General features: G+C 41.1%; 1 protein-coding gene across 1 annotated transcript in view; it reads left to right on the forward strand.

Moving 5' to 3' along the window:
• Positions 1–313: 313 nt before the first annotated feature.
• LOC149312482 (leucine-rich repeat LGI family member 2) overlaps positions 314–27,705 on the forward strand; it is a 31,238-nt gene continuing 3,846 nt past the window's right edge. Inside the window, exons 1-7 of the mRNA XM_089526879.1 lie at positions 314–660; positions 2,828–2,899; positions 8,781–8,852; positions 11,884–11,955; positions 14,146–14,217; positions 21,808–21,977; positions 23,822–23,986. Of these exons, the coding sequence (XP_089383005.1) occupies positions 467–660; positions 2,828–2,899; positions 8,781–8,852; positions 11,884–11,955; positions 14,146–14,217; positions 21,808–21,977; positions 23,822–23,986 (817 nt within the window). The 5' untranslated portion in view covers positions 314–466. The remainder of the gene's footprint in view (positions 661–2,827; positions 2,900–8,780; positions 8,853–11,883; positions 11,956–14,145; positions 14,218–21,807; positions 21,978–23,821; positions 23,987–27,705) is intronic.

A 27,705-nucleotide genomic window follows, 5' to 3' on the forward strand; every position in this document is an offset into this window, starting at 1 on the left:
GGGGAGTATCTCTGTGTTGCTTTTTTGGGGAGTGCATTTGTGTTTGCTCTTTGGGGAGCACATGTGTGTGTTGCTCTTTGGGGAGCTCATGTGTGCTTCTGTGTTTGCATGTGTGTGTAAGCCAGCGTGGTTTTGAGGTGGGATTATTTTTAAACTCTCCCTCCCAATGGAGCCTGGGCTGAATTATTCATGCCCAGGGAGGAAAAGGCTGGGGTGCTGATGTCAGTCAGGAGGAAGGGAAGCAGAGCCACTTCTGCTGCTGCTGCTGCTGTTCTTGCTGCTCTTGCTGCTGCTGCAGAGAGTGTGTGTCAGTGTGAGGATGAGGGTGCAGCAGCATGCTCTTTGGCTCTGGTTCCCCTGCCAGCCTCTCCAGCAGCAGCAGCCTGAGCATCCTCCTTGCTGAGGCCAAGAGTGCAGGGCCAGAAGGGGGCCCCCAGGAGGAGGAGGAGGAGGAGGAAGGCTGAGGATGATGGCTCGGCTGCCTGGGGCTGGCTGCTCCCTGTGGCTGCTGGTGCTGGCAGTGCCATGCCTGCTGCAGCGTGCCCAGGTGAGGAAGCCCTTCCGATGCCCGGCCACTTGTACCAGCTGCACCAAGGAGTCCATCATCTGCGTTGGATCTGCCAGTGTCCCCCGCAGCATCCCTGCTGACATCAGCTCCCTGTAAGTCAGACAAGACTAGCCAAGGCAAGGCAAGGCAAGGCAGGCAGCCCTCCTGGGGGCTAGGGAAGGGAGGCAGGGGGGCAAGGGGATGTCTGCCTCCCAACCTGGGCAAGGAGGGAGAAGATCAGGGTGCCTGTGTTGTGCCTGTGTGTTGTGTTGGGTGTCAACTTTCCCCTAGGGATGCTCCAAGCCAAGTCATGTAAAGATCTCTGGATGATTTCATTACATGAGCAAAGGGGTCTTGTACCTAGGGAATGGTGGTCCCCTGCATCCTCCTGGCTAGGGACACATATTGACATTGTTGTTGTTGTTGTTGTGTGCCTTCAAGTCTTGTTTGACTTATGGCAGCCCTATCCTGTTTTGTTTTGGTTGTGTGTGTGTGTGTGTGTGTGAGAGAGAGAGAGAGATTTCTTCCTATGGGTATGGCAAGGGTAAACCTCATAGGAAGCAATCTTACCAAAAAAATCTTTGTCTCCCAGTAGTTCAAGCTCCTTAGTGAAATCATCCAGATGTTCAGGATTTTTTTGACTCTGAGGCAGAGAGAGTGTGACTTGCTCAAGGACTTGCCCACTTAGACTGAGAGAGTGTGACTTGTCTATGAACGTTGCAGCATTTCCAAATTATGGCAACCCCAAGGCAAACCGATCATAGGATTTTATTGTCCAGCTTCTTTGTGTGGGATTTTTGCCATTGGTGTCCCCAGAGGCTGAGAGAGTGTGACTTGCCTAAGCACATTGCTGCGGTGATGTGCCTTCAAGGTGTTTCCAAATTAAGGCAAAGCAATCATAGGGTTTTCTTGCAAAGCTTCTTTGTATGGGGTTTTTACTGTTTCCCCCCCAAGGCTGAGAGAGTGTGACTTGCCCAAGGAAATTGTCATGGTGGTGTGCCTTCAAGGTGTTTCCGGCTTATGGCAACCCCAAGACAAACTCATCAGGGTTTTCTCTTAAAGATTTTTTTCCCCAGAGGATTTCCCTCCCCTAAGGTTGAGAGAGTGTGACTTGCCTAAGTAGATGGTTGTTGTTTTTGTTGTTGTTGTGTGCCTTCAGGTCATAGGCAAGGCTATTGACAAGATTTCTTAGTGTGGGGTTCTCCATTGCCATCCTCAGAGGCTGAGAGAGTGTGATTTGCTCAAGTACATTGTTGTTGTGTACTTTCAAGCCATTTCTGACTTATGGCAACTCCAAGGTGAACCAATCATAGGGTTTGCTTGGCAAGAGTTCTTCAGAGAGGGTTTGCCATTGCCATCCTCTGAAGCTGAGAGAGTGTGACTTGCCCAAAGTTACCCAATGGGTTTCCATGGCTGAGATGGGATTTGAACCCTGGTCTCCCAGTGTCCTAGTCCATTGTTCAAGACATTACACCATGCTGGCCTCTCCCAAGTACATTAGTGCATCAGTCATAAATTTGATGAGTTTGATTTACAGTCTTTGCCACAACAAGACTTTTGATCAGGCAGTTCTAGGGATTTGGAGCCAAGGGGCCAGTTTATGAAACTCAAAAATACCTAAGGAGAGATATAGAGGAAGTGGCCATGTTCCAATCCTGAAGAGTCAGAAATCCTGAACATCTGGATGATTTCACTATGGAGCTTGAACTACTGGGGGACAAAGATGGTTCCGGCTCAGGGAACTTGACAGGGAATGAATGCCTTTGGAACTGAAAGGCTTTTCAACTTAGTGCACTTTTTTGGATGGGTGGGAGGCAACAACTTAAAAAATCCTTTAGACTGCAGTCTTGTATCTGCTTACTCTGGAGTAAGCTCCATTGAATTTGGTAGGAATGCTCTCAGCAGGCATGGATAGGATCACACTGTCTGCCACTGCTATAGTTTATTTCACACGCTTGGTTCTGTTCCTTGCAAAATGAAGGAATAAATGTAGATGTATTTTTTTCAAAGAATCATTAAAATCTGGGTTGGAGTTGGGATTCTCCATCCTAAATTAGATCTCTTTTTCTTTTTTGAGAAAAAGGTAATCAAAAGTAGAAACTAGGAAAGATGACTTGCTTTGTTGGGGGGAAAGTTTGATTTACTGGGTTTGATGGGTGGAGGACATGCTGGTGAATGTTGGGTGAATCTGAAGGGTGAATGTTAGGGGTGAGGATATAATAAAAAGTATCGCAATGATTCCTTCCTATGGATCCCTCCCTCACTTTGTTCCCCTCTCAGGAGCTTGGTAAATGGAACCTTTGCTGAAATAAAAGAAAGAATGTTTTCTCATCTGCCTTCCCTGCAATTGCTGTAAGTATTTTTTTGTAAAGAAAATAATGAAAAGATATCCTTAAAGCTTATTTCTGGCTGGAAACACCATGCCACTTTTAAAAAAGCTTTTTCAGAATCACAGATTGGATCCACTTTTGGTAGTGCCCTGTAAAAGGTAAAGGTTTGGTGAATTCTAACTTGGACGAGAAAGGACCACAAATTGCAGCAAACGCCCCCAAGAAGCTGGAAGCCAAATAGTTATATATTGAAAGTACATTAAAATAGTTATATATTAAAAGGATACGTAAGAGTATAAGTATCCAGTCATATTGAAATATAAACACAAAAACATATTAATAACCATAGCAGTATGCAAAACATACCACATAATAATGTTATGACATTAATTTTTTTGAAAAGGAAAGGAAAACCTAACCCACAGCCCAATTCATAGAGGAGATGGAAACTTTACAGAAAGCTCCATGCATGCCAATTGTAAAGAAAAGCTACTACTTAAAAACAGACAGTCATCCTAAATACAGCAGAAACAGGCCAGCGGTTGAATGTGTTCAGGTGTGAGGACGCAATACCATTTATATAAATACACAAAATAGTATTTGATACGTAATATTAATCAACAATGACGAAATCAGTGCAGACAGAACTAAAAGGTAAAATAAAATAAAAATAAAAATCCCAGAAAACTAATAGGTTAAGCCAACTGGAAAACTGCCAACAAGTGAATAATTCAAAATATACAACAATAACCGTGTAAACTGACAGAGAAAACAAGGCTGCTGCAGTGAGTTGCACAACAGTTGGCAAAGTGCAGAGCTTGGGACAGTTAATTGTTCCGGATTCAGCCTTTCAAATTTCAGCACCTAGAAGAAAAAATAAAGAATTGCAGTGCCCACAGTAATAACACCATATCCACCAGCTATACTTAAACACGTAGTTGAACTCACTTTTAGTCTATTACAACTGCTTTTGATATGTTGTTTGTATTTATATTTTGATGGTACTGGCTGTATAGATGCACCTATATAACTATAACTCATTTTGTTTGACTCATAGCTGCCTTGAGGCATTCTTTGTTATTTGTGGTCCTTTCTGTTGTGATTTTTAGTGTTTGGAGACCCTGCCCTTTTACAGGTTTTAACTTTCTTAGAATCTGGGGAAGACTGAGAAGTGCATTCTGGTCAAAGCTATCTTCGTGTCATGATAGTTTTCCAAACCTTGCTCTGTTGGACCTCTAATCTAATGCCAATAAAATGTGCTTTTATTGGCATTAGATTCTAAAGCAACTTCTATATGTTGAAATATATGGTGAGGGGGGAGCACATTATAAACATTCATAGTTTTTTCCCCACGTCTTATGCTACAAAATTAAAAAGAAACGCTGTTCCAATAGCAATGTCATATTGCCAAAACACATATCAAGAAGATGCACATCATAGGACACCACTGAGATAAGTGTCTGTTTTTCACCCTCATAGCAACACTTATCTCTTTGACCATATTTAACATTTGTTTTATTTCCTATGTTTGGTTTTAATTTCTTCCATCTGAATTCATTCCCTGCCATTTTTAAACACAGTCCACTTTGTTTTGATTCCCTGGGGTTCTTCTGTCACTCCCATTTAAGTGGATTTAAGTGGATGATGGTTTCCACATCACTGAAGTGGTGGATTTTAGGCCATACTTCAAGGGTGCTAAACTTTATCTCCCAGACAGAATCAGCACCTTAAATCACTACTCAGACTAGAACTTGGAGCAGATTCACATTCTTCACTGATGTGGAAGCCACAACTATAGTCATGGATTGGGAGGAGGCAAGACCCAAACTGATAGCAAGATAATTGCCAAAGTTTACACTCAACAGTGAGATTTAATCTTGGTGTAAGAGTTGTTAGTAAAATTGTCCCGACTCAGGAGCACTGTCTGTTCCCTATTCTTTTCCCATTCTTAACAACCAATACAAATAAGCGAGTGATCTAGCCACAATGTTTCCATGACCCACAGATTAGAAATTGGGTTCACTGTAGTGTTGCTGCTATTTGCAATAAATTGCCAAATGATACAATTGCACAACAGTTGACAGAGTGCAGAGCTTTGGAGTTTTGTTTTGAGTTGCACAGCAGTTGACAGAAAGCAGAGCTTTGGAGTTTAGTTGTGTTTTGTTTGGATTACAGCCTCCCTGTAATCCTCCAGCAAGCCTTGCCAATGATAGGTGCTGCCCTTCCTATTATACGATCCATTGTGGCATGAGCAAGACTGGTTTCTAGTCCCTTTTTCTACATCTTCTACAACTTCACATCTTACTATCATGTTCTGTGTAGACTGTGCACAGCTGGCCTTGTTTGGTGTGTCCTAGCCAAGACTTAGAGCATCTTTTATACAAATCATTATATGGGATGTTCATATTAATATTTTCTACTCTTATTAAATTGTGGCTATATTTTGCCATTGATTTTTAAACATCTTGTTTCACTCAGCTTTCCACATCTTCTAAACTATAGGGCATAACTTAGTGTGTAGAAGCCTGAGTCAGCAAAACTGCCATGATTTTGCTCAATAAATGCTTGACAGTGATATAGGTCCATGATTATCCACCCACTAGTTTACAAGCAATCTGTCATCTTTCCCCATCACTCCACCATGAGAATCAAGGCTACTCCTTCCCTCTCTGCAATCTGGGTTGTGCTTCTTGATCATGCTAGATTAAGAAGTAGAACCTACACTGCATAGAGGGAAGAAGCAGGCTTGATTCTTAATGGACAGGACCAATAGTGACTGAGAACAGATCTGTTTCGCACTCCAGCGGTGTCAGTGAATATATCTCTTTATTTCTTACTATGCTGATGTATGAAAGGCCATTCATTCCTATGAAGGAAAGTAGCAGTGCACTTGGAGAAAGCATTGTAGGGAACTCCATGCACCACCAATCCTTATAAGATTAGATGGTCCAGCCACTACTTGCAAGGGATGTCCTAGAGGGCAGGAGAGTCCAAGGGCTGATGGAGGCTTTCTTGTCAGTGAAGCAGTAAATACATTACAGGAGCTATCCAAGGTTTTGGTTCACTGTCCCACTGACATGGAGGCCTGATTCCCACTACCTTTTAAACCGGATCACAATTCGGTTTGAACAGGTTCAAATGACCCTCGTTCCCACTTAAACCGAATTGCTGAAGCGATTCGGTGAGGGGGCCCATGCACTGACTAGACCCATTTAAACCACATCTTTTTGATGCTGATATTTTCCATGTCTTTTTTGATAAATCGATTCCGCACAAGTGTGAACCAGAGGTGGAGTGGAATCGATTTAAATTTGCCCTTTGGCCGGCTGGAGTGGGTCCATTTTGAATCGATTCATGCATGAATGTGAACCATAAGTGGATTATTTTAGAGGCGAAAATGCAGTTGGGGCAAATGTAGTGGGAACCACGTTCCGCTGTCAAATTAATCTATCAATTTGGATCGCACACCGATTTATCTGTAAGTGGGAATGAGGCTGAAGATCACCAGATGTCAAGAGTAGTGTCTCCAGGAGCTATCCAAGGTATTGAAGCCCAGCCTTAAAAATATTTTCAATGTTCCACTATCATGCCTCGTTAACTACAATATGTGTCCCTTCCAGCTCTACTACACAACATTTTTCTACTGCAGTTCCTCCAAACATGGCCATTTCCTGGCCTGTGAAAACCATTGGAGTGGCAGAAAATCCAGATATTTCCCCACAAATAGACACACAATGGTGACCTCATCTCCAGAGACCCCCAGAGGATGTTTTTTACTATCCATGCAGTTGCAGGAAAATATCTGAATGCGTCTCTGTTTTTCTCCCCCAAACAGTGATACCTTCATTGTGACAACTTAAAAGTACAAAATACAAGCTTTTGAAACCTCACTGGCATGTTCACCAGGCACAGATGTTAAAAATTGTACAGGAGGAGAAAAGTGATGATGTTAGAGCCATAGGCCTACATTTTATCTTAGATGTAACTTCTGTTGTCAGTTAAGATGGTTTAAAGCAGAGGTTCTCAACCTTTGGTCCTCCGGCTATTTTGGACTTCAGCACCGAGAAGCATTTGCCAGCATGGCCAATGATGAGGGAATCTCGGAGATGCAGTCAAAAACATCTGGAGGACCAGAGGTTGAGAACCACTGGTCTAGAGGGATATCAGTGCAGGCAATGCAACTTCAAAAGCCTGCATGATGTATTTTGTCCTTTGTAGTTGGACCAATAAAGTTATAATTGTTTTGTGGATTTTTGATTTTGTTGCATTTTGCTGCATGGCCAAAACAGCTACCCCTGAATATGTCTCCTGATTCCTCACCACTTTCTGCTAGCCAGGAAGTGGCTACATTGTGGGGTTGAGCAGAGCAAATGTGGTTTGGGGGTGTTGGTTATGGCATGGTTGGTACAGGCTTCCAACCTCTGCAATGGCCCAAAAAGTTACAATAGCGTAGGTTGGACTCACAGCATTCTAACTCATTAATAGTATGCCAGCAGTTAATGGCAGTGTCTCTGGGAACTATCCAGGGTCCTGAACCCTATCCTCAAAATAGGCCAATCTTTTCCCTCTCTGAAGGTGTCTCCATGACCTGCCCACCTGAATGTAATATCTGCTTTGAGGGGAAAGGAAGTGACCAGGGCTGTGGTCAACTTAGCATGACACTAAAAAGGGGAGATTTGGAAATAAAATAGAAACATCTCTGCCTACCCATTGTTCTGCTTTTCAACATGACCCCAGTGATGAATAGAATCAAGGAACGGGTAGAAGAATGACATGGAAGGCACCAGAAAGGGCCAGTCTTATTCCTCAAAACCTGGTTAAATTACATTTCATTTTTCCCCCTTTCTTATTCTGAATCTGAATGCTGTGTTTCATCAGCAAGTTATTAATTCATTGTTAATCGGACAGGTAAATTGGTCCAATGTGATTAGTTCATGATTAGGTCATAGCCCATTTGGGGAATTTCTTCTCCAAAATCTCAGCTGAGAAGAGATGTGTGCAGCTCCTTATTTGGAGACATATCACTTCAAGATACCTAGTGGTCTTCCAGGTTTGTACTGTTGTTCCTTACTGAAGGTAGCCATAAGAATTTGTTCCTGTGCTATATTCTAAGGTAAATTTTAGAAAAATAAAAACCCTATAACCATTGTTATTGAAGAAAACACCACTGACAGTACATATTGAGTGCTGTCATTCTGGTTAATACATCCACCATTATACAGCTGTTGTTCTCTTGGATAATAAGACAAGAGATACTCATCCTTGCTTATTAGTCCTGACACTTATTTATTTTTCCTCTTTCATCTTCTCACCTCTTCACCTACATCTGGCATCACTAGAAGATTATTAAAACCTCTCCCTCTACTGTATGCACTTCTGGAAAACTCACAGAATTTCACCCCATTATTCCATCATTTCCCACTATTAAATATACAGTGGTATTATGGAACTTTGCATGCTTCTCTCTTGATTATCTGAAGAGCAAATGCTTTGTTGTTGTTGTTGTTGTTGTTGTTGTTGTTGTATGGCATCAAGTTATTATGGGGATCCTAAGACAACCCTATCACAGGGTTTTCTGAGGCTGAGAATGTGTGACTTGCCCAAGGTCACCCAGTGGGTTTCCACGGCCAAGTCAGGATTTGAACCGTGGTCCCCAGAGTCATAGCCCAATGCTCAAACCACGACACCATGTTGGCTCCTTTAGGTGTGATTTTAGGGTGGGAGAGTATCCAGTTCCACCTGTAATTTAATTTGCCAGTTTATGAATTGCCATTGGTTTTTTGGTTGTACATTCTTCAGAAATTTACCAGTGTTCAACACTGAGCATTCCCATGCAATACTATCAATCTATGGTGACATGGTTTAATTGTTTTCTCATCTTAATATTTGTATTCAATTTTTAGACTGATGAATTCTAATTCATTTACAATTATACGGGATGATGCCTTTGGTGGTCTTTTCCATCTGGAGTACTTGTAAGTCTACTTTAAATATTTATATGTATATTAAGCTAAGGGTTTTGAAATGAAATACCATTCACTGTTGATTTACCAGTACACTGATTTTGTTGCACTGAGTAATCTGTGTTCTTTTCTTTCAATACCAATACATGTTACAACCCATGGTGCCAAGTCAGTGAGTGAAAGACATATTTTCAGGTTCCACTACAAGTTGCAATGTAGAAATTAAGACCAAGTGTTATTCTTCAAAAGGCGATTTCTTTGTTCCAGAGACACATGAAATGTTCATGAGGATTTTCCAGTTTTAAATAGAAAATCAAAGGGCAGTCATGCTCACGTATATGCCTCCTCGTGTGACTTGCAAAATGACCTTCAACACGTAATGCCTTATAAGGCTTTGTACAGAACTGGTGGTGCAGTGGTTAAATGCCTGTATTGCAGCCACTCACTCTGAAACCATAAGGTTGCAAGTTCAGTACCAGCCAGGGCTCAAGCTTGACTCAGCCTTGAATCCTTCTGAGGTCACTAAAATGAATACCCAGCTTATCTTAGGCCTGTTACAGACTGCCAAAATAAAGCTGCTTCGGGTCTCTTTGGAGGTATGCTATTTAAATGATGCATGCATCCTAAGAAGCCGGAAGCTGCACTCCAGTGCTTAGGAATGGAGTGTGGCTTTGGCACGACCTCCGGACTCTTAGGACCCATGCATCATTTAAATAGCATACCTCCAAAGAGACCCGAAGCAGCTTTATTTTGGCAGTCTGTAACAGGCCTTAGAGTTGTAAACCACTTAGAGACTGCTTAGGCGATATGAAGCAGTATATAAATGAAGCTGCTATTGCTATTGCAGTAGCACCTTACTTGTAAAATGAATTTAATATTTTATCATGATTTAAAATGTTGGTGTACTTCCAGATGAAGCTTCCTGTTCTTTCCCAAGATCTTGCCTGATCTCTTCCTTACTAGGGAAATAAAAGCATGCAGAAGAAAACAAAATACATGCACAATGCCTTTTTTACTGGTAGTGCTAGCAATTCTCATCTGTAAAAGTGATGGGCAGGAATCCAAAGAACCGCCAAATTTGTTCCATACCCCAAGGTTTGAATACACTTTCTCCAACAGTAACTGCCCTGCCACTCCAGCCATTTCTTTTAAAACAAGGGGGTGGGTTCAAAAGCAGATGGTGCTATGGCATGGGGCAGGAGGGTACCTGCTGCTTAAAACAACAAAGAATCTCCTAGGGCATGCTCTTACCTCTGGGCATGGCTGAGTTAGCATTCTGGATTCCAGCCAATGCGCTGATGATTAAGAACAGGCATTAAATTAGTGATCTCATTCTAGCTGTAATGTATTGTGCTTCAACTCAATAGAACGTTTAAATCTTATGAACAGTGTCACTGATCATACTGCAAAGCTCAATTATAGTAAGTTAAATAGAGGGCTCACTCTAGAAAATGAAGAATTTGACCATTTGCATTATCATTCATTCTGAACTCACGCATGAGCTTTTTTGCATTCTGATCAATATCTCTTTCTTCTCTGCAATAGGAGTAATATTAAAAGAATTAAATATGGATTACAGGAATACCTGCAGCTCTTAATAACACTGCTCCATAATATAAGAAGAGAAAAAACACATTCTGACTGTTGTGGGTTCCCATCCATTGTTGCCCCTTGCCATGTTCACTTGTGTAGCCTTTTAGAACCAAGTGCTTTCTCATATACTCCTAGATGGCTTCTAGATAGTGATATTTTAATTGCATTTTAGTCCAGTGGCAGCTGGCGGCTCCAGAGTCAGTGTGGTAGTGAATCCACCTTGGGTTTTAGTCTAAACTTTAGAGAAGCTATCAAGGTGATGAACTTGTGAAGGGGATAAAGTTTGGCACCCTGTATAACTCATTTAAAGTTGAGACTAACACCAGAGCTGAGCGACTGTCCAACTGACATTGGAACCTCAAAAAGGCCACTGTTTCTAACCCCAAAATGAAGGTCCTCCATGAACATCACACTGGGCCCATACAGACAGGCCCAAATAAAGCTGCTTCGGGTCACTTTGGAGGTATGCTGTTTAAATGATGCATGAGTCCTAAGAGGCCTGAAGCTGTACCAAAGCCATGCTCCAGTCCTTATACATGCTGAATTATTTTATTATGCCCTTTCTTTTAAAAGCAACCTGGTTTTTAAACCATTTGGAATGGTGTGTGTGTGTGTGTGTGGGGGGGGGGGTTAAAGTCCTTTTTTGTATTCGATGAATTCCTGCTTTGAATCTGTTTGACAAAAAAGTGGGGTATAATTAATTAATTAATTAATTAACATCCTATTGATTTAAGTAGGAAAGTAAGGTATATGTTTAAATGCTTTCCTCTTAAATCGATATGACATAGCAGTGCTCAGTTTTGTCTGGATTATGGGGTTAATTTACACATAAGTGTACGATGTGAATTGGTGTGCATTTTCACGCATTTGCACTGAAGGTTGTCTTCACTTTCCTGCACAAATTTGGATCTGTTCACCCTCCCTCTGCTGAAAATGCACAGCATATGAACGCATGCAAGGCAGGTGGACAGCCACACGTGCGATCATGTGCATTTCAACAGATACTCTGAAGCCTTTTCCCGCTGAGTTTAAAGAATTATTTTTTTGGGGGGGGGCAGCACATAGCATATAGCAGATATAGACTGAGAGACACTTTAAAAGTTTTAGCCATTACCTCAGCAACATATGCTGTGCGCAAGTGCAGCTGTTAAATCAAAACTGATGTAAGCAGATTTGCAGCCCACTAAGACCTCGGAGGGTTACACAGGGCTCCTGCATTACTCACACAGGATGACTCTCAGGTGGAAAACTTGCAAGTAGATCAGAAGCTCTTGTCAGTAAAATCACGACAGACTCCTACATTTTTTTTAAAAAAGGGGAATAATGCTGTTAACTTTGTAGCCAGCACCTTTCTTCAATATTTCGCTTTTTGTTCTTCTTGGCCTTCCTGCCTTTTCTCTGGTTTTCAAATATGCTCTAAAAATACTGACCCCCTTATTATTCCATATAGATTTATCGAAGGCAACAAAGTAGAAACTATTTCAAGGAACGCCTTTCGTGGGCTTCGAGACCTGACACACCTGTAAGTTTTGTAATACTAATTAAGATTATTTTTATTTTGCATAAGATGATGGTTTGGCTATTTGCAGTTAAAAGCAGGGGTAATTAGAGAAGGGCTATTCAAGCATACAATGAATAGGGGAGAAGGGAGTCTGCCAGCTCTGTCTACCTGGTTCCATCACCCACCTCCTTGTGGAGGATAAGTGGTGAATGTGGTGAGCCTCTGTTATCTGTAGAGACTCTACATCAGTGGTTCCCAAACACTGCTCTTCCAGATGCTCTGAACTTCAACTCCCAAAATTCTTGACTGTTGGCTAAGCTGTCTGGAGTCTCTGGGAGTTGAAGTCCAAAATTTTTGGAGGACCAGAGTTTGGGAACCACTGATGCAGAGCTCTGCATGAACGAGAACTTTGCTTTTCTAGGATTCCATGGATAACAGAGATTTTCAGCTTTAGATTCATTTCCTTCATGTGTGGGAAATAGCAAAAGTAACACTAAATGGTGTGGGGCTAGTATCTTCCTTACTTTACATGTTTACCGTAGACACTCAGGAACAGCTGAAGAGCACTGCTGTACCCCATGATATTCTTACAGACAAGCTACTGAAATATGGGCCAGACAGTGCTACTGTTAGGTGGATTTGTAACTGGTTGAAGAACCAAGGTATACTCATCAATGGTTCCTCTTCATCCTGGAGAGAAGTGACTAGTGGTGTGCCACAGTGCTTAGTCCAAGTTCTACGTAAGATGGAATCCTAGAAAAGCAAGGTTCTGGTTCATGTAGAGACTCTACATACATTGTTGTTCAATGTATTTATTACAGTAATGACTTAGAAGTCAGAATAGAGGGCATGCTTATTAAATTTGCAGATGACATCACATTAGGAGGGATAACAAATACCCTAGAGGACAGGATCAGGATTCAAAATTACCTAAATAGATTGGAGAGCTGGGTAAAAACTAATGGGATGAATTTCAATAAAGATAAATGTAAGCTATTACACTTAGGTAGGAAATATGAAGTATCCAGATACACAATGGGTGACACCTGGCTTGAAACATGTACAGAGGAGGGTGAAGAAATGGTAAAGGGTCTGGAAACCAAGCCCCATGAGGAACAGCTTAGGGAACTGGGAATGTTTCACTTGGAGAAAGGAAGACTGAGTGGTGATATGATGCCATTTTAAAATATTTCAAAGGATGTCATATTGAAAATGGAGCAAGCTTATTTTCAGATGGTTTGGAGATTAGAACATGAACCAATGGATTCAAAGTAAAAGCTGTTTGACTGTGGAACTCACTCCCTTGGAGCATGGTGGAACCTCCTTCTTTGGAGGTTTTTAAACAGAGGCTGGATGGCTATCTGTCAGGGGTGCTTTGACTGTGTGCATGGCAGGGATTGGACTGGATGGCCCTTGTGGTCTCTTCCATTTCAATGATTCTATTATTATACTTTGCATATTTATACATATTCATTGGGTCAGCCCTACTATGAGGCAGAGTGAAGTAACTGCTTTGGGCAGCAAGTGCTGAGGGTCAAAAAATGGATGCTGCTGTATGTGCTATGGTTACTTAATTATAAATGTTTATTAAATGCCTTTTCAACAACAACAACAAAAAGCCAAGCTTTTTAATTTGAAATATAGCTCTGCCCTGGGGAAATGGTTGTATGGTAATCATATAGAGCCTGTCTGTCGATCAACATTCTGCATAACCAGCATTGGAAGCACTTGTTTTGAGCTTGAACCAAGCTCCAGAGAGATACATGTGGCCCCAAAGGACTGAATGTATATTCACAATCAGTTCATTGCTTAAGACAGGTAGATCCATTTGTAACCTTTGTATATGAATTTTTCATCCTAAAGAACAGAAACCATGGTCAAAGTCCTTATTAGTCTCCCCTCTGAAGTAGACCAATTGAATCAATGGGATTTACCTATATGTTGAGTCACCATTCAACAATTGAGTGAATTGTACCTGCTTGGGACTACCCAATAGTATTCATGCTAGTGACTATTTTTATGAATGAAGTCAGACTGTTTTGGATTGTCATGAACTTTAAATAGATTTTATTTGTTTCAGCCGTGATCCTATTTTTCATTGTCAACACTGGGAATTTGGCAGCATCCAAAACATTAGCATTAGCTGAGTGCTGCTATATCTAGTTATTATCACCTCTCCAACTATTTTAACATCTAACCTCACTTTTCCAGTTCTTTGGCCAATAACCAGATCAAAGCTCTGCCAAGGGATGTCTTCGGTGATTTAGATTCTTTGATTGAACTGTAAGTAAAACTAAACCAAATCATTTTTGTTGGTTGTAAGCCTGCTCTTCTGTTTTAAAACCCAAATTTGGAATGCAGAATTTTAATTAAGCTGTTATTAAAAATGAATGCATCTGTTGAAATTGGTTTTCTGGCAGGCCTGATTCTGTGCCCCACTTTTAAATAAATTACCCAGTGGAAAGTTTTCCATTATGTTATGGTTTTTTAAAAACTAATTATGCACTCTGTAGTAATGCTGAACATGGAATAATAATACTCATGGGATTGGATCCACACATTGTAGGTTCTTTGGAATCAATGGGATGGATAAATGAATTACAACTAACTCTACTTGTCACAACAATTTCAGTGTGGAACCACCCTATGATAATTAAGCCTTTATTTAAAGTTTGGGTTCAAGTGATACTTATTTTTATGTATGCAAAAGAATTCGTTCACTCCATGCATCTGAGGAAGTAGACTGAGTCTATGAAAACTCATGCTACAACTTCTTTCACACAACATATCCAGGGGTAGCTATGTTGGCCATATAGCAATGTACAATAACATTTGATCCCTTCCTTCACACTTCTCTGCCACTGCCTAAGCGAATGAATATTGCTATTACAGAGGCTCTCCCCAATGGTACTCCACCTATTTTTGTTGTGTGCCTTCATGTCATTTCTGACTTATGGTGACCCTAAGGCAAACTTAACATGGAATTTTCCTGCCACGGTTTATTCAGAGGAGGGTTACCATTGCCTTCCCCTTAGGCTGAAAGCATGTGACTTGTCCAAGATCACCCCATGGGTTTCTATGGCTAAGGATGGATTCGAACCTTGATTTCTAGAGTCATAGGCCAATGCTCAAACCACCACACCATGCTGGCTCTTGCTGGGTCCATCTGCAGTGCCCCTGATTCCTAGAGGAGGTCTAAGCAATGACAGAGCACCTCTCATATTTCAGATTATGGGGATAGTGGTGAATATATCTGTGTAAGTGAGCTGCTGTTGTCACAGGCACAGTAGGCACTGAAAGATAAGTAATACATGAAAACCAGTGATAAATGTTTGGGTAGGAATTAAAAAAGAAGAAGAGGGCAAGCAGGAGATATTCTTCCTCCTTTCCACTTCCCTTTCTCATGCTACCCACTCTTATTAGCTACTCTTGTAGACCAGCCATAGCCTCTCTGCTTTAGCAGGAGTTAGGTGAGGGAGAACTGGGTTTACAGAGTGTTCCTTTTTCACAATCAGTTCTTGTTCCTTAAACTGGTTGTAAAAATCACTCTCTGAATTTTTTATTTTGGCGCGAGGCAATTTGAACTGCTTGCTTCAGTTCAGCCTTTGCTGCCTGAGAGTGAGCCTGAACACTGCTCTAAGTGTTCAGAGGTGGGGTAATGTACATGGACAGGCCTTGGACTCTGACAGTTTGGGGGAGAAGGGTGATGTTAAAATGCACAATTTCCCTGTATATTTAAAATCCTACCCCTTGCCTGTCAGGGCCCATCTCATGCCTTTTCCCTCCACTCTTTTTGTACATGGAAGAGCCACAGCCTATATACAAACAGGAGGTGGTTATAATTAAATGGACAATGTACTATAAATCCATTGATTTCACTTGAACTTTGATATAACAGCTGTATAGCAAATGATAAGCCAGATTTTTGTTTCGTATATGTATTATGAAACTATCCATATTGCTCTAAATGCTATTCTAAATTTTCCAGCCAAGTTCATTTTAAATTGTTGGGGGAAATCACAATCTGATATAATTTTAAGCTTTGGCAATAAATAAATAAATCTGAGCCAGGTGAGATTTAGAAGATTATCAAACTACAAATAAACCTGATTTACCTCTTCTGTACATCCCAAATACATTCGAATTTGGGATGCAGCTAGATATTATTGCATGGATTTTGCAGCCATGGCTGCCTCCCAACTGCATCCAGGCAAAAATCCAGCTAAAATCCACCCTCAGCTGGCTGATTTGCAAAGCTGGGAAGCTCCCGAAAGTGAAAAGTAGCTGGTTGAGGACAGATTTTAGCTGGAATTTTGCCTGGATGCAGTCAAGAGGCAGCATCAGTGGCAAAATCCATGCATTAATACCTGGTTGCATCCCAAATTCGAATGTAACTCAGAAGAGGTAAATCGGGTTTATTAGTAATGTGGCAATCTCCTTTGACTTCCCACCAGGGGTTCTGGGGTGCCTATGTCTTTTCCTCTGCAGGATGGAACACTTATGAGCTGAAGTATATCAGCTGTTCATGATGATTTAAGTTGGTGTTCTAGCATACCTGAAAGGGGTGCATCTAAGCAGCAGTGTATGAACTTGCCTGCTGCCTATTGGTGTATGTACACTGTAGAAATATTGCAGTTTGACAGCACTTTGGCGTTGTCTGCATGCGCCAAAAAGTCAGGGTTCCCCCCAGCCTCGTGTCATCTAGATTAGACGATGCAGGCCTATGTTCTGCAGAGAAGGTAGGAGCAGAGTGATAAGAGTTAATGCTTTCTCACTGTCTGCACACAAACTGCAGATGTCTTACCTGGTGAATTTTAGATGGCTTCTTCTGTAATTAACTTCTGCTGATTAATAGATCCGGTTAAAAAAATCTGGCAAGCTTCTTGCCCCGATTGGCAGATATGAATTTCAATCTGGTCTATTTATATCCAGCCTACAGGGTATTTGGTCTGATATTCTGCTTTTATAATGCTGTTGTGATGTTAACTGTCATTATGCACTAACTGATATATGTGCATTTGAAGTATTTCTCATTTAAAATAAAGAAGAGTACACTAAACCATCAAATTCAACAGCAACATGGAATTATGTCAAAGCTTGAATGAAGAATTTTTCTGTCAATAATTTTCCTCACTGAGTTTGTTTTATATTTCCAGGGCCAAGAGGATGTTGAATAGGGTTTCCTTTTACTTCCCTCCACATCCCCTTTTTTAAAAAAGCAGAAGCATCCTTTCCCAACTTGGTTCCTTCCAGAGTACCATTCCTGTAATCACCAGATAAATATCAATATATTTAATCTATTAATTGCCCTCACCATGCAAGAAGAAACATGGGCTTGCTTTATGGGGATGGAAAGCAGTTGGGGTGATGATGGGGTAATTTGAGGTAGAAAAATATCAGAAAGTGAACAAGTTAAATCAGTCCCTTATCCCTCTCCCCATCCCACACTCAGTTTTCTTTGCAGCCTTCAAGGTTGCTTTTTGAGGGTTTTTAGGAACAGGGAAAAGCAACACAGAGATGAATGTTAAGCGTAGTGGGATCTTTAGCCATGCTTTAGAAAAGTATAAGCCGTATAGGAATGCAGTGCTGAGTCATAGCCATGTTTCCTGACTCTGCACTGGAACAGCAGAAAGCAGTCAGAAAGTCTTGTTTAAGCACTAATTTGAATGCGTGAAGGAGAGAGCAGATGTACCAAAAGCCACATTCAGCTGGAAACAAGAAGATTTAACTTAGGAAGAGAGACTTTTAAATCTGTGCCTTGTGCTTCAGATTCATGCTGCACAAATACAGTACTTGGATACCCCTTTAATTGCCATGGCTGCAAAATCTTACAGACTCCTGGGATATGTAGCTTTGTGAGGCACTAGAATCTAAATAACTCACCAAGCTACAAATCCCATTTGAAACCATGGTTGCTAAAGAGTATTGAAATAGTTTAACTGTGTAATCTGAAAGAATCAAACTGTATTCATTATGTATTTGCTTAATGTGTGGGGATAACAGAATATCCATTAAAAATACTAAGAATAACTCATTGTTGTTGTTGCTGTGTGCCTCCAAGTCATTTTTGATTTATGGCGACCCTAAAGCAAACCTATCATGGGGGTTTCTTGCCATCCTCAGAAGCTGAGAGAGTGTGATTTTGCCAGTGGGTTTTTATGGCTGAGCCAGGAGCTCCAGAGAGAGTAGTGGTCCAATGCTGAAACCACTACACTATGCTGGCTCTCACGAATATTTCATAACAACGTCTAATATCACCAGAGTTCAGCTAAATAACATACTACTAACTCTTTTGTAATTCAGTAGGGATTTGGGTGCTGCTGGTGATTAAACTAAGGCCTGTTACAGACTGCCAAAATAAAGCTGCTTTGGGTCTCTTTGGAGGTATGCTGTTTAAATGCTGCATGCATCCTAAGAATCCAGAAGCTGCACCAAAGCTGCACTCCAGTGCTTAGGAATGCAGTGTGGCTTTGGCACGGCCTCTGGACTCTTAGGACCCATGGATCATTTAAATAGCATACCTCCAAAGAGACCCAAAGCAGCTTTATTTGGCTGGCTTCTTATACAATCGTGAGGCTTGTAGTTTGGTGAGGTACTAGGGTTCTCTTTCTGAGAATGCTAAACATCTCATGAAGCTACAAATCCCAGAATACAACAGAACAGAACCGTAGTGGTTAAAGTAGAATCAAAGTGCTATAATTGTGTATTGTAAATGGGTGAGATGGCAAGTGAACCCCATTTTGAAGTCAGCCCATCTTGAAGTCAAGCTGGAGGACCTGGACCTGTGTGGGAGGGAGTGGCGAGTCCACTTTCACATTTGCAAGCCCTAAATATTTAAAACGTTAGCCCTATCCCAATGCTGAGCTCAGCATTGAGGCTGAGATTGAAAGCCTGGCGTGTACTGTAAGTGGAAATGCTACTGCTAGGATTTACTTATATAATTCCAGCAAATAGGACAGATTTTTGAGGAATAAGTGAAAGTGGAAATGGCCAGACCAAGGGTTTTGCTGGTCAGCTGACAACTCTGCCTTGCCTTAATGTCACAAAGAGTTTCTGGCTTCCATTAGCAGGGCTCATTGGATTCTAAAGAAAATCAGGGCACTTGAAAAAATCCAAGAAAAGGAAGGGTAGAAGTATGAGACTAGGCAACTAGGAGCCAAAATGGCCACAGGCCAGGAGAAGAGTACTGGATATACAAAGAAGGAACAGGCCAAAAAAGTGTGTGTGTGTGGGAGGGAGAAGACAGATATTTGGGAAGGAGGGAGGAATGGGCAGAGAGAAAAAGCTGTGTTTGGCCAGCAGCAGTAAAGGTGGAAAGTTGCATATTGATTTGAAAGAACCAGCCAACTCTTGGGCTGTAAGATTCTGATAAGATGTATTGAAAAGACATAAAACTGTATAATACAGCACCCAGTGCACAATACTCTATACAGTCATATACTTACTCATTAGCATGTATTAATAATATACTAATCTTTGGCCTGCCAGAAAGCATTCATTGTACAGTCCTACTCCTGTACTAATAATAACTTGTGCAAGTTGTATTTCTGGACCCCTTTCACTGTACATAGTGAGAGCAGTATGATACCACTTAAATTTGGTGAAGCACTATTGCTCTGTGTGAGAGAATTCTAAATATCTTTCCCTAAACTGCAAATTCCAGGATTCTACTAGATGGAACTATGGCAGTTAAAGTGGAATCAGCATGCTACAACTGTGTAGTGTGGAAGGGCACCTGATAATAAAAACATATATAACCATGGTGCTTGGGCTGCCCTTTTTTGGGGGGTGGGGGTGGGGTTTAATTTACTAAGTATTCAAATCACATCCTCTTGCTCTCACAAAAGAATTATTTCATCATTGGGTGACCCTTGGCTTTCTTTTGACATGCCTCTTTTTTCCTTTGGTTGTTTCACTTGTATCACTGCCCTGATGGCCATGAGAAAAAAAACAACCTTGACCAGTTGTGTGCTACTTTAGCCAAACATTGTGTCATAGTGTTAAAAACCTGATAGCCAGTATGATAGATACCACACGAACTGGACAAGATCACAAAATGTAAAGACAGAATACTAAAGTGAGGATAGTCCAAGCCATTGTATTCCACCTCACCATGTACGTATGTGAGAGCTGGACAGTGAAAAAAGCTGATAAGAAGAAAATAAATTCATTTGAGATGTTGTGCTGGAGAAGAGTGCTGAGGATACCATGGGCAGCCAAAAAGACAAACAATTGGGTTATAGAATAGACCAAGCTAGAACTCTCTTTGAAAGCCATGAGACTAAATTGAGGCTATTGTACTTTGGCCACATCATGAGGAAAAAAAGGCAATGGTGCTAGGAAATGGTGCTAGGTGGAAGGCAATAGAAAGACAGGAAGACCACATGCCAGTTGGTTGGACTTGATCAGGGAAGGCACAGGCCTGGGCCTTCAGAACCTGATCAAGAACCTGGGCCTGCAGAACCTGAGCAAAGAGGTTGAGGAGAGGCAGGCTTGGAGATGTCTCATCCACAAGCTCACCATGAGTCAAAGTTGACTCGAGGGCAATTAAAAATAACCACCAGTCGATAACTTGTGAATTCATACTGCAAGACAAGCCAATAAGCCTGTGGGCTTATTGTGATCCTCGAGGCAGTTTTGTTCAGCCATTCCTGTGGTAAAGAGCTTGAGCAGTCTCATTCATAAGTAGAAGTAATATTCTCAAGTTATAACAGATAAAGGTGGGATTCTCACCTTAGGAGAAAAGTGAGTATAAATTCAATCACTCAATCTTACATCTCTCCTTAGATTTTGTATGACAATGTCTGTCTGCTGCTGCATTCCTTAATTTGTTGTTGTTTTTGTGTGCCTTCAAATTATTTTCGACTTATGGCGACCCTAATGTGACCCTGTCATGGGGTTTTCTTGGCACAATTTATTCAGAAGAGGGTTGCCATTGCCTTCCTTTGAGGCTGAGAGCATGTGACTTGCCAATGTTCACCCAGTGGGTTTCATGGCTAAGCGGGGAATCAAACCTTCAGCTCTATTGTTCTATGGAACCAACGCTATTAGGGAGCCTGTCCATATTGTGAGAAGGCCAATTTGTTGGAGAAAATATACATTTGGCTCGATTATCTAACCCACCCCACAGGGTTGTGGCTAGGATAAAACCATTAAAAAAACCTTATAGACTTGAAGGAGAAGAAAGGAAGAGGAAGATTCAAAAATTATCTATCTATCTATCTATCTATCTATCTATCTATCTATCTATCTTTACTAGTTACTTTCAACTACCGGTGTAATAATCCTCGAAAATGTATGTCTTATTATAGCTAATGGAGAACAGTTTTGGCCAAGAGACTATCCCAAAGGTTTTGATATCTTGGTCCAACAAATTAATAAGGTAGCCTTTTTATTTGTGCACAAGACATGCCCATAGTATGTTTGTACATTTGTAAGTATTGTTGCAACATATAAGTAGCAGCTGCTGGCTCCCATACTAAAGAGTGGTGAATCCATTCCAGATCTTAATCCAGGCTTTAAAGGAACTGTCCAAAGTGCTTAAACCTATTTGTAACCTTTGGAGAGATCCTTTCTAGCAAAACCTAGTATGGATTCACTGCTCCACTGATATGGAAGCCACTCATATAAGCCTCATAAGAAGAAATGGGAGCTCTGTCAAGTGCCACATCTAGCAAACTCTCCTTATGGTATAAGTGCAGGGACAACATTTGTAGCCTTCCCACTTTTTGGCTGCAATTTTGAACTACTGAAATGTTTTTTCAAATTAATTTTTGCAAAGAAATTTAACAAATATTGGACTTTTGTCTCAATTGCAACCTTTTCACCCTTGATCTATGTTTTGTGTCTCTTTTGTTCTGTGTTTCTTCTTAGAGATTTAAGGGGAAATAAGTTTGAGTGCGACTGCAGAGCCAAATGGTTGTTTTTGTGGTTAAAGATGACAAATTCTACTGTTTCTGAGGTCCTGTGTATTGGTCCAGAAGACTTTCAAGACAAGAAGTTAAATGATGTCTCAAGTTTTGATGATGAATGTACCACTACAGGTACTTTGGAAAGAATATTTTATTGCAAACACATAATGGTGAAAGTGTAAGCTGAAATACTGGTAGTGGTCTTTCTCAGAGCTCTTTGTTGTGTTAGAATTGCAGCAATTCCTTTATTTTCAACTTGAAAATCTGATAAAAGCTACAGATGGACTCCCCCTCCAGTAAAATGTACTTAAACACAATTTTCAAAGCAACTAGAAGAAATTCAAAGGAAAAAAGTCACTTTGGCACCCAGTTTATGGAGCCCCCGGAGTGTCTTCGTGGACCTCCAGGGATTCCTTGTACCCCAGGTTAAGAGCCCCTGCATTAGACCATTTTTGTCATGTTTTGGTGATTGAAACTTGGATAATCTTTGCTTAAAGCCTTTTTGGATGTTGCAATTACAGATGCTATAAAGCAAGTTAGTTTGGAGATTTTCCAGCCTCACAGTTGTTACTTGATCGGAACAACAACAGGGGGAAAATAGTCAGTGCTTCAAAATGGATAAAATCAGCAAAATGTGCTCTAGTTTTCAAAATAGCAGCAGGAGAAGGAAAATGCTGAGAAAGCAGAGCAATGCCATTAGTGAGGGAACAATCTTATGGCCTACCTCTAGAATGGAAATGCGATTTTTTCCGGCAGCATGAAGTAGGATACTTTAGAGTCCATGCCGTGAAACAAATTGCTGAGATGCCCTCCAATGCCATTGACTTCTGTCACTTTGGAACAAACTGGAAATATCACTTAATCTTCTCTTTATTAGCTTTTCTTGCCTTCCCTGTTCTTAACGCAGCATAGGATAAACTGAAGGTTTGTACATTTATGCTCCTCCAGGAACTTAGGGGCTTGACAGACGGGCGGCTAAACGCCATCCCTTTTAGCCCTGGATCGTTGCCACAGCAACCACGTGCCGCGGCAACAATCCACTCCTTGTCAGAAGCAAAATAGTGGCGCTCACATGCCATGATGACACCCCTTCTGGTTAGTGCCATTTGGGCACTGTGCACCACGGGTGCCATCATGGCGCACCCCGAGTGGACGGGCGCACGTCATGATGGTGCCCGAGTGGCGGAACTAGGACTGGGAGCATGTGCACTCTCAGCCCTAGTTCAGCCCTAGCACGCAATCAGGCCAGCACAAAGTGCCATCAGTTGAGAATTACCCATATTGGCCCAAGATGCCTGGAACTCAGAAATACCACAAAAGATTGACAAATGCTGGTGTGATTCCCAAAGAAGTTGGGAGCAGCGGCTGCTTTCTTACTTGCATATTTTCCTGCTGGCCCCCAGAAGTAGCAAAGCTGGCTGGAGATATTATTGAATGGGGCACTTGTTGGCTTCTTAGCTGGGGAGTCCCTCTTTCATGTTCTTTCCCAATCTCTGATGTGAAGAGATCAGGGAAGGAGACCATGCTTCTTACCATTTACTATATCTTTTCACCTTGTCCTGTTGACTTCTGGGTGGGACCAGGGTTAAGCACACCATTTCAAATACATATTTAATGTCACATTTAGTTGGTGAGTATGATTAGATTAGTCTTTTAGCAGCTACTTTTGGAATAATGAGCCATTACTGTACAGGACAATGCCAGACAGTCCTGTATCATTGTATGTTTTTAAATAGATGTATGTCCTAAACACAGCGGGCACAATTTAAATCACAAAAATGAGCACACGAGGGTGAAGGTGTTAAACTCTTATCCCATCTATTGCTTCCCTACCCCAGTCCAAAAACCCTGGCACCAGTGATTTCGTCTAACCAGGTCTTTCAGTTAAAAATCATGATCTCCTTTAGTTTCTTTCATGTTTTCTGCCATGCTGAATTGTAATGTGTTTTTTTTATTGATTAACTGTGTGATTTCAGATTTTGTGGTCCATCAGATTTTACCCTATGAGTCAGTTTCAGTTGACACCTTCCACTCAAAAAATGATGTGTATGTAGCCATTGCTCAGCCCAGCATGGAAAACTGCATGGTGCTAGAATGGGATCACATTGAGAAGAACTTCAGGAGTTATGACAACATTACTGGTAAAAATGAATGATATGTCCTATTTGTGTCATTACCTATTTGCTTAATGTATCTGTCAGCAGTTTATTTTTCTAAAAAATTATCTCAGGATAGCAACTGGATGGAGGTGAGGGGGAGCTGCATTTGGAGGACTACAACATGTGTCCCCCTGCTCTAATCTGACCAAGATAGATCATGATCCATTGCTGGTATAGTGATCACCAATTTTTAATAGGTCTCCTATTGGTCCTAAGATGCTTGCAAAGAATATAGGACTGATTAGATGCTGCTCTTATCTTTTCATAAGGACAGGTGCATACATGTCATCCCTTAACACAGGTTATTGATGTCTTAATTATTAAGGGAACACTATTACATCTGTCATAGTGACTGCATTTTCAGGAGCAAGTGAAAAAATCTGCAATGTAGGCCACAAGCTTAGAGGGCTTTTGGAAACAAGCATTTAGATGCATCCATTGTGTGCATCATGACCAGGGGCAGGGCAAGGATGTAGCTGTGGGGGGTGGAAGGAGAACAAAATTAAGGCATTGCCTTGTCTAATGAGAATTTTGCCTCCCCAATGGACATTTTCCTTCAGTCTCCAAATTTCTAACATTGCAGAGTCAGAAACTGAAAATCATTGATACTTAGAACTGTTATATTTGCTGCATGTGCATTCCCTTGATGACATTGCCTGTCTGTTTTCTTTGGATGTGTAAACTCTGTTTCTAAATGCTCAGCTAAAGGTTTAAGTTACATCAATTCTAGAAATTTAGGGTCTGAATGAATTCTTTAGGGGGCAGAGTGTGTGTCGAAACCCTCATCTTGCCTCTTCTACATAGCCCCATCTGGGAGGACAGCTTGTGATCATGATACTAAAGCAATAGCTTTAATTTAAACCAAGTATAAACATGTTAAAACTCTTTGTAAAAAATACCAGCGATATTAAACCTTCTTCCCACCCCACCCGATCAGGAATATAACCATCCTAAAGCATTAAACAGAGCAGTGGACAGGGAGGAATATGTTTTCTCCTTATTGAACATCTATTGTGTGCTTTACAGTTTATGTGATTGAAGTAATACATATATCATTGAGGGGTGCCCTTATAAGAACATTACGAGTCTAAAATGTTCTAACAGTACTACTGCCTACCAGGTCCACTACCACAATACCAGTACCAGCTGCTTAAACCATTTTTAAAGAGATGGAAAATCCACTCTCATCTCATTTTGTTTGACTTTCTAACGTGAAAAAGAAAGCTTTTAGATATGTGCATCTAAATAAGAGCTGCATCTCCTCACCAGAAAGGAATAATACACCTTTGTAATAAAATATGCTCATTTTATTTTATTTATTTATTCATCCTCTAAGTGAGTTTATATGAATTAGGCAAGCATTTTTGGAAGAACGGTTGTCCCTGTCCTCTTTTTTCTCCTGTCACAACCTATATGGATATGTAATGATTTCCTCTAATTTCAGTTTCCTTTCCTGTTCCATCTTCTAGCTCTCCTCTTCCATTTCACACCTGACAGATCCAAACACATTTTCAAGTTACTAGTTGTTAGCTAATAAATGACAGTGTGACACTTATTTAGCTGCATCAGGCCTCATTATGATAAACAGACCCATTAGCATGCTTGAAACTGTTCCAGCTCAATGGAACTCCTCATACTCATGGGGACACCTCTGCCAGGAAATCTGCATTCTACAATAAAGTTAGAAAAGATATATAATAGCTGTTGCTTTGTGTGGGGTGGGGGGTGGGGAGTTGGGATGGAGTAACATGGCATACAATTTTGGGCCCCATTCCCACTGGCTTATAAAGCGGCTCAAGACTCGGATTATGGGAACATCGTTCCCATTGGAGCGTGCATTCGATCCTCACTGTGCCGATTTTGTTCCCATTGGAATTCGGATCTGATTCCCATGCAATCGATTTTTCCAGGGAAAACCGGAATGAGGGGGAGGATTCATTTGCAACTTTGGAGCCTTTTCAGGGTGAGGCAGCAAAAAAGGATCTAGATTTCGTCAGGACATTTTCTCACAGGGCAAAATCATACACCAGGAAGCCAAAATAAGTATGTAGCCACACTGCAGAATTAGAACAGTTTGACACCACTTTAACCGCCATAACTCTATCCTATATAATCCTGGGATTTTTAATTTAGTGAGTTATTCAGCCTTGTTTGTCAGAGACTTCTGGTGTCTCACCAAACTACAAATTCCACATTCTGAAGGATAAGCAGTTAAAGTGGTGTGAAACTGCTTTAATTCTGCAGTGTGGCTACACCATCAGTTCCTAGGTAGGTTCCTTGATGGTGTTATGTGGCTTCAAGTCAACTTATCTCTCTCACCTTGATATGTGGTATTCTTGGCAAAATTTATTCAGAGGATAATTTTCATTGTCTTCCTCCAAGGCTGAGAGAGTATAACATGCCCAAGATCCCTCAGTGGATTTCCATGGCTGAGCAAGGATTCAAATCTTGGTCTACTGGAATTCTATTCTAACACTTTAATGACTGCATTGGCTCACCATTCAGGTTCCTCACCAGCCCACTATTTCCATGCTGAGCCTCCAATGAAGAAATTTTCTCCACTTCTTCCAGCAAGGAAACAATGAAAATATAAAAATCATTTTTGGTTCTGGTCCTACACATTCAGCTCCTGACCCACTAACAGCACATGGTCTCCAACAATTACCCTCAGAAAAATGCAGCCCTTATAGGAGGCGTATGATGGGATCATTGACAGAGCATATTGTTTGCATGCTGGAGATCCTGGTTTCAGTCCCAGACCTCTAGGAAGCATGTGTGCGTGCGTGCATGTGTGCATGTGCGTGCCTTCATGTTGTCTGTCGACTTATGGTGTCCCCATTGATTTTGTAGGGTTTTCTTGGGCAAAGAACATTCAGAGGTAGTTCAGCCAGTTCCTCCCTCTGAAATTTAGTCTACAGCACCTGGTATTTTTGGTGGTTTCTCATCCAGGTACTAACCAGAGCTAACCCTGATTAGCTTCCAAGATCAGACAGAATCTGGTGCCTTGGGAGTAGGTGGTGTAATATACCTCTGCTTGGGACTTTGGCTCACCACTACTACCAGACTATACAGGACCATCTGGACCACTAGGTCATATGTGCTATAATACAGTTTTCTTATATCATCTGGCATCATCCCTAATTTTTTCCAATACAGTGAGCATGGATTGAAGTTGTTCCATTTAAGTGATACTCTTCTCAGATAAGCCAATAAGGCTATTCTATTGGTCTTGGTCAAGAGAAGACTATTTTTCCTTCCTGAAGTGGGGCTTCAGCTTCTAGCTCAAGTCATAGATTTGAAAGGACTGTAACTTGAGTGTCAAGATCAATGTCCTGAAATTTGATTCTCCAGATGTTGTTGCACCTATTAGTTTGGTCAAGAGATGAGTATTTCAGTTCCCAGAAATCTCAGCCATCATGGCCAAAGCCCATGGATTCTGGGATTTGAACTCCTGCAACATCTGGGAACCTATGTTTGAGAGTCTAGATTTAGATACTATTGCCCAGAGCACCAGATTGGCCCTAATGTTTCTGTGACTAAAAATTCTCTAGCCCAGTGTTGTATGCCCATAACTAAACTAAAATTTAAATTGACAAATCTGTTAGTTAAACTGGTTCAGGCTACCATCACTGTGTTCATGCAGTTTTCCTTCTCAGCGATAGTATCAAGTTTGCTCATTTGAATCTATGAGATATTCTCTG

Source organism: Sceloporus occidentalis, unplaced genomic scaffold, assembly GCF_023333645.1.
Source record: "Sceloporus occidentalis isolate IW3139 unplaced genomic scaffold, rSceOcc1.0.p SCAF_5, whole genome shotgun sequence".
In the NCBI taxonomy this organism is placed as follows: Eukaryota; Metazoa; Chordata; class Lepidosauria; order Squamata; family Phrynosomatidae; genus Sceloporus; species Sceloporus occidentalis.